Source organism: Mauremys mutica, chromosome 1, assembly GCF_020497125.1.
Source record: "Mauremys mutica isolate MM-2020 ecotype Southern chromosome 1, ASM2049712v1, whole genome shotgun sequence".
Classification (NCBI taxonomy): Eukaryota; Metazoa; Chordata; order Testudines; family Geoemydidae; genus Mauremys; species Mauremys mutica.
The window spans coordinates 199,094,851-199,106,621 of NC_059072.1; the positions used below are offsets into that span (position 1 = coordinate 199,094,851).

An 11,771-nucleotide genomic window follows, 5' to 3' on the forward strand; every position below is an offset into this window, starting at 1 on the left:
CACCCCCTTCATCCCCAAATTAAACAGTAGAACAGATTCTGGACTAATCTTTTATTCCAAGTTTCAGATTGAATTGACTTTTAAAGCTTAGATAAAAGCGTATTCAAAACAATAGGTCAAATCTTCTTTGCCTTACGCACGTTCACTGTCCAATTGAAGTAAATGGCACTACTTTTACCAACTCCAGATCCATCCCAAAGAGAGTAAGGGGAGAAAAATATGGGCCAGGGTTTGCTGTTAAAGTGATGCAATAATCTATTTTGTTGAGAACATCAATGTAGTCAATGGTGTATTATAACTAGAGTGGGTCAGAGGCTGACAACTCTGTTGTGCAGCAACTTTTTAGATTAAAATGTGTTTTATTTCCACATTGGAATGAAATTACACCTTTCCTAATGTTTGTGTGGAAATGTAATTGTGCTGAAATGTCCATTTGCTGATTGAAACTTGAGTTTTTCAATTTGGGAAGAGAGGTGTAGAGCCTAGTGGTTAGGGGCCTATCCTAGGATAGGGGAGACCCAGATTCAGCCTGAATTGGGATGAAAAGCTTGCTCTAAATCAGGGACTTGACCCTGGGTCTCCTCCAGCCCCAGTTAGTGTCCTAACCATTGGGCTACAGAGTGCAACTTCTCCCAAGACTTTCCCCAGGAAAATTTCATTTATTTGAAAATGTTCTAGGGAGCACTAACTATAAACAGAGCTATCTTTCTGTTTAAACAAGACAAAAAGATTGTTTGTTTTTCCTGCATCCTTTTACCCTAGAAAAACCAACAATATCAAGACAGGTTTTCCCCTGTTTTGTTGGAAGACTCCTTGGATGACACACATGTGGACTGGGAGCTATGCCAGCCTTTCACTGTAGGGGTAGGTGTGCTGAGTCCTGGGCACAGAGAGTATTTCTATCAAACATTTGTGTTAAATAAATATTAACAAAAATAAACCATTGACTTAAACCATCAGAATAAAAACTTCTTCCCCACTCAGTCAACCAAGTTTCCCTTCCTTGGTATTACCAATGTCATAAATTTACTAATTCTTCAGTTGTAAAGTCTACATAATAAATTCAGGTCTTGTCTATCCAACCGGTTTAATGGGGTGAGCATGAGACAAGCAGCTAGCTTTTCCTGATATCTAGTACTGGCTCTAGCAAGGACATATGGTGTGAAATCAGGAAAAGCTAGCTCCTTGTCCCATGCTCAACCCATTAAACCGGTTTGACTCTCCAAAAATTCCAGAAAACCATTCACAGTTTTCCAGTCTTAAAATAACAACAGTCATAAAAAGTAAACTCTTTAGGGCAGGGACTACAAGGCTACAGCACCCAGCATGACCTGTATTGTAATTGAGGCCTTCAAAGAGTTACCTTGATACATATATTAAATATTTAAAATTATAATCTAATGGCATTTCCAAGAGATATCATCATGAAAGCAATAATCTGATTCTTATTAGGCTACTCCCTTCATGATATTCCCTGAGTCTTCATTCTTGCCTTAGTTACCTACAGATCTGATCTAAAAAGATTAAATATTGGTAATAGGGCTATTGATTAATCGCAGTTAACTCATGTGATTAACTCAAAAAATTAATTGCAATTTAAAAAAATAATCGTGATTAATTGTACTGTTAAACAATAGAATACCAACTGAAATTTATTAAATATTTTGGATGTCTTTCTACATTTTCAGATATATTGATTTCTATTACAACGCCAAATACAAAGTGTACAGTGCTCACTTTATATTATTATTTTTATTATAAATATTTGCACTGTAAAATGATAAACAAAAGAAATAGTCTTTTTCAATTCACCTCATACAAGTACTGTAGTCCAATCTCGTTATCGTGAAAGTGTAACTTACAAATGTAGATTTTTTTCTTACATAACTGCATTCAAAAACAAAACAATGTAAAACTTTAGAGCCTACAAGTCCATTCAGTCCTACTTCTTGTTCAGCCAATTGCTAAGACAAACAAGTTTGTTTACATTTACAGGAGATACTGCTGACTGCTTCTTATTTACAGTGTCACCTGAAAGTGAGAACAGGCATTCACATGGCACTTTTATAGCCAGTATTGCAAAGTATTTACATGCCAGATATGCTAAACATTCATATGCCCCTTCATGCTTCAGCCACCATTCCAGAGGGCATACTTCCAACCTGATGATGCTTGTTGGAAAAAATAATGTGTTAATTAAAATTGTGACTGAACCCCTTGGCAGAGAATTGCATGTCTCCTGTTCTGTTTTACCCAAATTCTGATGTATATTTCATGTTATAGCAGTCTGGGATAATGACCCAGCACATATTTATTTTAAGAACACTTTCACAGAAGATTTGACAAAAGGCAAAGAAGGTATTAATGTGAGATTTCTAAGGATAGATACAGCACTTAACCTGAGGTTTAAGAATCTGAAGTGCCTTCCAAAATCTGAGAGAGAGACACGAGGTGTGGGAGCATGCTTTCAGATGGCTTAAAAGAGCAAGACCCCAATGCAGAAACTACAGAACCCGAACCACCAAAAAAGAAAATCAACCTTCTGCTGGTGGCATCTGAATCAGATGATGAAAATGAACATGCGTCCGTCCGCTCTGCTTTGGATTGTTATCAAGCAGAACCCATCAGCAGCATGGACGCATGTCTTCTGGAGTAGTGCTTGAAGCATGAAGGGACATATGAATCTTTAGTGCATCTGGAACGTAAATATCTTGCGATGCCGACTACAACAGTGCCATGTGAATGCCTTTCTCACTTTCAGGTGACACTGTAAATAAGACGTGGGCAGCATTATCTCCTGCAAATTGTAACCAAACTTGTTTGTCTGAGCAATTGGCTGACATAAGACTGAGTGGACTTGTAGGTTCTAAAGTTTCACATTGTTTTATTTTTGAATGCAGTTATTTTTTTGTACATAATTCTACATTGTAAATTCAACTTTCATGATAAAGAGATTGCACTGCAGTACTTGTATTAGGTGAATTGATATATTCTATTTCTTTTGTTTTTATAGTGCAAATATTTGTAATCAAAAATAAATATAAAGTGAGCACTGAACACTTTGTATTCTGTGTTGTAACTGAAATCAATATATTTGAAAATGTAGAAAACATCCAAAAATATTTAAATAAATGGTATTCTATTATTAACAGTGTGATTAATTGTGTGATTTTTTAATTGAGCGATTAATAGCAATTAATTTATTTAATTGCTTGACAGCCCTAATTGGGAAGTAATAAAGTATGCTCAATTCCACATTTTATTGTCAAAACCAACTTGGGGTGAATGGCTCCTCCAGGAACCCTTTCACTGACTTCAGTGGAACCACTCCAAGCAGGAGGAGTTTGCAATATCGGGCTCCATTGAACTAGAAGATAAATTAGTCAGTTACATTTCTAGAGTGCCAGTCTTGCTCCCAAGGAAGATTATGTGAATTTTGCCATCAGCTTCAGTGAGAACTGGACTGAACAGGGTAGATTATATGAATTGGTTAACAGAAAAACACAAAACACACAGTAGTTTCCTGCATGTTTTATTTGCCACAAAGTAAAAGCAAATTGTAAGTAGCAGAGAATATTTCACCAGTGGGGAATCAGATACAATCTTCTTATTCCTTATAGCATTAGATGATCTCCTTCAGTTTGGCTAAACTCTGCTTTTTCCAACAAACCTGTCCCACAACTGGAGCGCTATGAAATTATTTGTTCTCACACAGGAGTTCAAATGCCATTGGAAAAAACATCGCTCCTACACTTTACAGAACTCCAGGAAAATGTTCCAACAGTTTGCAGTGCTGACAACGTTTTCTAACCAAAGGCGAGGTATTCCTGCGGCTGCACCATCAGGTTTTCCAGAAGAAAGTGTTCAATCCCCACCACTCATTTCTCCTTAGATCTTTCTCGATGCGCGGGGAAGAAACACTGTTTTCTATTTCTGTCAGTTAAGATGAAAATCGGGTTTTGGCTTTCTGGGTTTTTGTAGGCTTTGCATTTGGGGGGAATGACTGCTGATACTGAGGGTTGTCTGAGCCCCACAAAATTGTTCTCCGCATAGATCGTTTAATTGTTCAAGGCTTAGTGAATCGTAGCATGTATTTGCACTTTTCCTAGACAGTGAAACGATACTGCAGTGAAATGATACTTCAGCGATTGTGAAAGTGAAATGTCCTCAGTATTCTTGACAGAGACCGTCCTAATTCGCCAGGAAGCTGCACCGGGGTATTTTGAACAGTTTTCTGTTTCTGACAGCCAGCGCGTGGATTGGCGGGGAATTTGTTTCTCTCGCTGCAAATCTGTCCTGTTCCAGGACAACGGAGTCCTTCTATTTTCAGCCCGCAGATCCGAGTCCGAAATCGAACCCTTTCCTGTTTTACATTCCGGGAGATTGTGTATGAACTGATTGCGCGGGACAGTCCAACAGCACCGCTTTAGAAAGCAGTTGGCGTTAGACACTCTCGCTGCGGGTGCCTGGTTTCTCCCCCAATCCCTCCAAGCGCAGCAATGTTCCCGTCGCTTGAGAACTCCCTGCGAGCGGTTCGAAGGGAAGGCTGCGGCCCAGCGTGGATGCAGCAATTCGGATCGGTGTGCCGGATATTTTAAAAAGCACATTAGACCTGTATGTTCGGAACCGACCTAGTAAAAGGTCCAGCAAACGATTGGGCACCCCGGCTTCCCATTTATTTGACGGCCGATCTTTTCCCACACACAGAACAAGACACAGCTGGGTGGGGACGGGGGGGGGCTCACAAAACTCACGCGCTGGAGGCGCTACACTCTAGCTCCATTGAATCCACTGGGTAGGTGAGCTGGGCTGCAGGTGCGCATCAGCTCTGCTGGTCGGCACTAAAACTTCCTTCTCGCGGGCCGTCGGCGTCTCTGCCTGGGGCTCGGCGCTTAGGCCTCCCGCGGGGCGAGTTCTCCCCTCAGCAGCAGCCCCGGGGTCGTTTATCCTGCTTCTCTCAACCTCCCGCTTGGCCCGAGCAGCCGGTGCTCTCAGCCCAGCGCGGGCAGGTCCCTAGAGAAATGTTTGCCAAAAGGTAACACTCCAGAGAAGCGGGGCGGGGGGGGGGGTACTCAGCGCCTCTCGGCCGGCCTCCTTTGTCTACACTGATCTCACCCTGCTAAGAAGCCCACGTGGCAAACCCTGCGAACTGAGGGACCTCGCCAAAGTAACATTAAGGGTGGGATTCACTAATTTAGCACAGCTCCCCTACTTGTGATCTGCATGCAGCAGCTTCGGGCTGCGATGGGTTTTGCCCTGAGGATTGTTTGCAACAGAAATAGTAAAATGACAGCTGATGATGTGAGTGGGAGCAAATCGGGAGCTAGACTGCAGGGACAAGCCTTTGGCCCTTGCCTGCAGCAGCGGGGAGTTTGGTTCCCAAGTTACAAGCCTTCTAGCCGCACTAAAGGGGCTCTCTTCCGATTGGGAGTTTAACTCATAAAGCCAACGCGTAGATCACGCATAAAACCCGAATCCCTGCAAGCCCCACCGAATCATTAAGACATTTTCACTGAACATTTAAGGTCCAGGGTGGGGTGAACTCTCCCTCAAACGTGGCAACACCACGCTGGGAGAGAATTCCGAGTCCCTCCCAAACTGCCGTGGCTCTCCAAAGAAACCATCCAGGTCACCCCATCAACCCGTTCTTCAATGTGTTAATTACAAATAATGCAACCCGGCACTGTCCGTTTGTCAGACATAGTGTGGTGCCATAGTGTGGTACCATTCGTTCATCAAAGGATTTTTAGATCACCTAGACAGAGATCTACACAGCGGTACAATTCAGAATACAAAGATATCTGTACAGCACCTAGCACAACGGGGTCCTCCTGGTCTATTGCAAATAATAATAATTCATAGTGATAGGAATTGGGGGGTTAACTGATCGTTTTGTGTACGATGTACACCTGCTATGTTGTGTGTGGACTAGAACTTTGCTGAGGGAAAATTCTCAATGGGAATCAATGGGGATTTTGGCTGAGGGTGAAGTGCAGGATCGAGACTGCACAGCCAATTTTAAAACCACGGCATAATACAGGAAGAAGAAAAGGAGTCTGAGAAAAGCCAGGTGCTGAAGTGTTGGGATATGAAAGCTCAAACCGGAAAGTTACCGGATTTTTTTTTCCAGCTTCAAAAATCAGCCTTCGGAAACATGTTACCGTGTATTTTAAAGACCTGCGTCATTCCTCTGGTGCTCCACCGCCTGAAACGAAATATTGGTGTCATGTTCTGCATCGACTGGGTTTGTGCCATCTCTCCTGCTCGAGTGTAATAGCCTCCACAATGCTGGCTCAGTGGCACAAGCCAAAAAACACATTAGGCTCAATAATCTTGTGTTTGCGGGTTACAAAAAAATCTGCACAGGCTCCGGGATTATTGCCATTGACACGAAAATTGATAATAGAAGGTATGTTTTCGTGTGTCACTCACTGCCCCATCACTGGCGCTTGGCGTTCATGGCCTGTCCCGTGCGGATTGCCATTTCTTTTTCCAACGTGAATCTTTCCTTGCCACCTTTTCCAAACACACACACACACACACACACACACAAACCCTCCCGCCCACACACTGCGAGCCCCACAAGCGCATTCGCAGCCCAGGGAATGGCACGCACGCGTTCGGAGTCACACCGATAACGACGCACTGGGAGTGACTTTCATCCTGCCTCAATCAAACGGGCCAATCGCTTGTCTCCGGTTCATAGTAGCCAACTTGAGGCTGCAGTTTGACCCGCTTCTCCGGCGTGAATAGCAAACGGAGCAAAGCCCCCTCCTGAAGCTGCAGCGTGGACTCACGTTGCTTTGTACAGAGAAACCCCGCTAAAAAGTTTGGGCTGCTTCTGGAGACTGAAAACTTATTGCACGTCATTTCAAAATGAGTGTTAAGTAAACGCTTTAGAGACCGAAAGGGAAGAAGGGGAGTTAAAAGAGAAGGACTGAAAGGGAGAAGAGAAAGGGAAAGAAGGAAGCAGGACTTTTTTTCGAACCCTAAATTACATATTTCACCAGGGCAGTAACCAGCTCATCGGGCAAAGTTTGGGAGAAGTTCTGGAGTTTTTATACGGGAACCACTAGATGGCAGGTGTTGATATTAAACCCGGATTAGTGGAAAATGTAATTAGTTTGGGTTACCCAGGCTTATCTACTAGAGCCGGCAACCTAAAATCCGCCTAGGACGTGTCCCGTTATATCGACAAATTCATTAATGAATATATCCAGTATTCAAGCAGCGTTCAGAGACTGAAAGGGACAAGGAATAGAATGATTCTTTCATTTCTTCCCCGGAAGACACAGACTTCAAGTTGGCTGCATCTCCTCCTGTGTCACTGGGGATCGGATCCAGCCGTTATGTGAATCTAGACTGAGAAATACTTGGAAAACCTCTGGTCTGCAGTGCCCTTCCCCCGTGTCGCTCATTCTGTCTCTGGCTACCCGCTTGCCAGGGTCTGCCCGACGGTGAAATGCTACTTGGCTGAATAGATTTGACTAGATGTTGCCCTGTTTGATGGGACTCTAACAATACGCGTAATCCAGTGGTCCGGCAAAGAGCAGGGCAGGGTTGTTGTTGCTGATTAATGTAATTACTTTCTCATCCTGAAATGCAACGTTTGCATATTTGTCCAGCCTTCCCTACCGCGGCTGCCCTGCGGAGCTCAGCGCGATCCCCCCTCTCTCCTCCTGCCCCGCCTGGCCAGTGCCCCCTCTCCTTCCCCCATGTCCTCACTGGCAGAGACACAGGCACACTGACGCGTTCGCGCGCCGCACTGGCTGGTGTCGCACCCAACAATCATGCCCCTAAACCTATGCACACAGCCCCCACCTCCAGGCCAGTTCAGACACGTCTCCCCCCCTCCGCACCCCACCGCCTGACGCTCGGCACTCGTGCTCTCCGCGCCGGGTAATGCCATCACACCCAAACCCCCAGCAGCAAACTCCCAGACGCCTGCCCGCTCCCTCTGCTACAAACCCGGCACCAGGCACACTCCTGGGACGCACGCAGCAGATACAGACCCAGCGAGCCGGACAGACAGGCGGCGAGGCAGGGGCTCCCTACGACAGATTTTGCTAATTGAACTGTTATGGATCATCCTCATAACCGTTAAGAAACACATTTCCACGCTTCACTTCTTAACGTTTTAAAGACACATTTAACGGATGACTGAGGCTTGCCGAGCCAGCTGGGAAACACCCGGGTATAAAAATAATACAACAAAGGCAGCAAGGCTGTGGGGAAGGAGAGGACAAGGATATATACAAACGAGAGGCAAAGCTAAACCCAGGAATTAAACTCATGCAAAGGAAGGGCCGGCCTCTAGATGTGAAGAAACACCAGACATTACTTGATAGGCGCTGAGAGAGGTGCAAAATCCAGCATTATTTCCAAAGGTTATTTTTTTCTAAAGATGTCAGGTGCACAGAAATTATTAAAGTTTCTAGTTAGGAAGCAGAGCTCCCTCGCTTCCCAAACTGTGTCATTACTTAAAAGAAGTGTTCGGTTTTGAGGAGGCGCTATCTTGAAATGATATTGTGGGCATGTTATTTTAAGAGAGAGCTAACAAAAATACCCTGTAAATAAGGACAGGTGCATTTTTAGGGCAACACAAAAGCCTTATCGTGGCAAAGGGTTGCTCTTGTGAGCGGGGTTTTAAAGGAGGAACTATTTTAAAACAGAAATATCGGACTCTGTTGAGCTATTGACGTGGTGACTCCTGCTAACTTCGCTGTCCGATCGCAGGGTTAGTCACATCTGTTCCCTTGTACACCCGTTGACACAAAAACTTTTCTTTTTCTGTACTGAAGTAAGCGGAGAAAAGACTAAATCACCTTTCCTTCGTCAGCCATTCCCCCGAGGAGTGCGGAGCGGGGGTTGTTAAGAAAGGTTTTAGATTTCTATGAATTCCCCCCTGCACTATGTCTTTCATTGCCCTGAAATATGTGTGTCCGGGGTGCAGTGGGAGATTGCCCAGACCAGAGATAAGTGGTTAAGTAAGTGTGGGAAGGGTTGCATTGTGCCTGGTGAGTGTTTACATTGGGGGGGGAGGTAGGAGAGAAATGCCGATGTGTTTGTGAAACCTATTAAAACTCTCAAGCCGCAGAGCCCGGTGGAGTGCTTCAGGAGTTTAGGGCCATTCCTTTCAAAATGTTATTGTTATGCTGGGACTAAGGTTTGTTTGGTCTATTTTTCCCCCCAACAGCTGTTCCTAACGCTGGCATTGTTACATTTTATTATAGATTTGACAAAGGTCTCTCTCTTTCTCCCTCCTGTCTCTCTGGGTCTCTCCTCCTAGCAAACGCCATTGGCTGGCGCTGCAAAGGAGCGTGTCTTAGTCAGTTTCATTGAGCGGAATTAGCCGGAATGACATCAGTTTCCCAGCCCCCTGGCAGCACTTTGCTTATTGGTGCAGCGGCCCCTCCAGGACAATAACATTGTTCTTACCCGGCGCTGCTTGCCGATGTGCCTATAAAAACACCATCGAGTCGCCAAAAGGTGCTTATTATTATTGTGATCTGTGACAACCACCAGCGGCGCTGGAGCGGGTCCGGCCTGCCAAAGGGATCGCTCTGCAAACAGTAAGTTCCCAAACAAATTCACTGCCGGGCTCCTGTGGGGCAGCGGTAGCTAACTTTATAAGGGAGGCGTCCGACAGCCTCCACGGTAGCCCTCACCCACTATCCCCAGATAAATAAATGGGGATGGACAGACACCGCCCCCCCACCCCCAAAGGGAACTGTGCGCCCTGCCGGTTCTGTCTCCGATTCTCACCGCTTTGGGCTCCTCGCGGGCGCCGAGGTGACAGATGCGGGGGAAGACTGGGGGAGGAGGGAGTTTAAGTGTCTAAACAAATACTAACCTGGTTAGGAAGGTCTCCCCGGGAAAATTATTCATTTTCTCTCAGTCGTCCCCGAATCCCCGCCGCCCCCATCACGACTCCAGTCACTTAATCAGGATTCCGCCTCCTTTTGTAGCGGTTTGTCCCGTTCTGGGGCGCCATGTGTGACCCTTCGGAAAGCAGTCGTGCAAGATTCATAGATTAAAAGATCTCGCTGTTTGGCGGGATGAGGAGCAGGGTGGCGAGCCAGGGTTTTGCTGGCGGATGGTGGGGAGTAACTGGAAGGTATCCCGGTGACAATTCTCGAGCGAGCATCCTGGCGCGGCAGGTGGGGCAAGGGCGCTAGGGGAGGAGGCGAAGCAAGGCTGGGAAGTCTCCTGGGAGACAGGGTGTAACGACGCGTTTGCTTCTGGCGCGGGAGTTGGAAAGTAGCCCGGGAGACTATATCGGATTTGGGAGTTCGTTGCTGCTGAACTTGGGCGGGAGGGAGAGGGGAACGGAGGGTCTCGGATCCTGCTGGGAAGGTCGCCCGTGATCTCGTAGACACGGCCGGGAATTGGGAGGAAGAGGCTGGGCAGTGGCCTGGGGTGGCTAGGAGCTGGGAGCTGCCTGGAGCATTAGCTAGGTGAAGTTGAGGCTGCCGCGCAGTTTCTTGTCCCGTTGATTTAGGGTCGCTCTCTGATTTCTCCTCCTCTCAGGCAGCCTGGTGCGCGGCGCTCTCCCCTCGCCGGGGACATGGACTCCGACGCTAGCCTGGTATCCAGCAGACCTTCCTCTCCGGAGCCCGATGACCTCTTCCTCTCTGCCAGGAATAAAGGCAGCAGCGGGGGCTTCTCGGGAGGCACAGTGTCCAGCTCCACCCAGAGCGACTCCCCTCCGGAGCTGAGCGCCGAGCTGCGCAGCGCCATGAGCGCGGCCGGGGTGGTGGTGGTGGACAAGCTGGGTTTCAAGTCTTCCTCGTCCTCCTCCTCGTCCTCCTCTTCCTCCTCCTCCAAGAAGGACAAGAAGCAGATGACGGAGCCCGAGCTGCAGCAGCTGCGGCTGAAGATCAACAGCCGGGAGCGCAAGCGGATGCACGACCTGAACATCGCCATGGACGGGCTGCGGGAGGTGATGCCCTACGCGCACGGGCCCTCGGTGCGCAAGCTCTCCAAGATCGCCACGCTGCTGCTGGCGCGCAACTACATCCTCATGCTCACCAACTCGCTGGAGGAGATGAAGCGCCTGGTCAGCGAGATCTACGGCGGCCATCACGCCGGCTTCCACCCCTCCGCCTGCCCGGGGGGCATGGCCGCCCACTCCGCCCCGCTGCCGGGGCACCCCGGGCATCCCGCCTCCCACCCCGTGCACCACCCCATCCTGCCCCCCGCTGCCGTCTCCAGCGCCTCCTTGCCCGGATCCGGCCTCTCCGCAGTCAGCTCCATCCGACCCCCGCATGGGCTCCTCAAGTCGCCTTCGGCCGCCGCCGCCTCGGCCCCACTGGGCAGCAGCTTCCAGCACTGGGGAGGGATGCCCTGCCCGTGCAGCATGTGCCAGGTGCCCGCACCGCCTCACCACCACGTCTCCAGCATGAGCACAGCCAGCCTGCCCAGATTAACCACCGACACCAAATGAACCCCCGGGGGACCCGCCTCCAGTGGGGCAGGGGAGGGGGACAGCGTCTGCCGAAACAAGCTGGGGAGTGGGGAGAGAGACTCCAGCTTCTAGCCCCGAGAAAACGCGGGCACATTTTTGAGACACAGACTCTATAGGGGCCTCCCTCAAAAGCACAGGCACATATAAGGACTTACAAGGACATACCGGTCTCATCCACGTTTTTTAAATACACCCTCCCCACCCCTCACTACAGGTTTGTCCCAAGGCCACCCGGGGCACCTTCAGGCATGTTCCAGACTGAGGACACTCAATCACTGAAGCCCACGAGTGAGAAAGATGAACA

General features: G+C 47.9%; 1 protein-coding gene across 1 annotated transcript; it reads left to right on the forward strand.

Annotated features, from left to right (window-relative positions):
- The first annotated feature begins 10,567 nt into the window (after window positions 1–10,567).
- Window positions 10,568–11,446, forward strand: OLIG2 (oligodendrocyte transcription factor 2). Its single transcript, XM_045002657.1, has one exon. It carries the CDS (start codon window positions 10,568–10,570, stop codon window positions 11,444–11,446), a length of 879 nt encoding a protein of 292 aa, XP_044858592.1.
- The last annotated feature ends 325 nt before the right edge of the window (window positions 11,447–11,771 follow it).

Excerpts from the sequence above, each read along its gene's own strand:
- OLIG2 (XM_045002657.1), top strand. The coding sequence starts at position 10,568 with ATGGACTCCGACGCTAGCCTGGTATCCAGCAGACCTTCCTCTCCGGAG.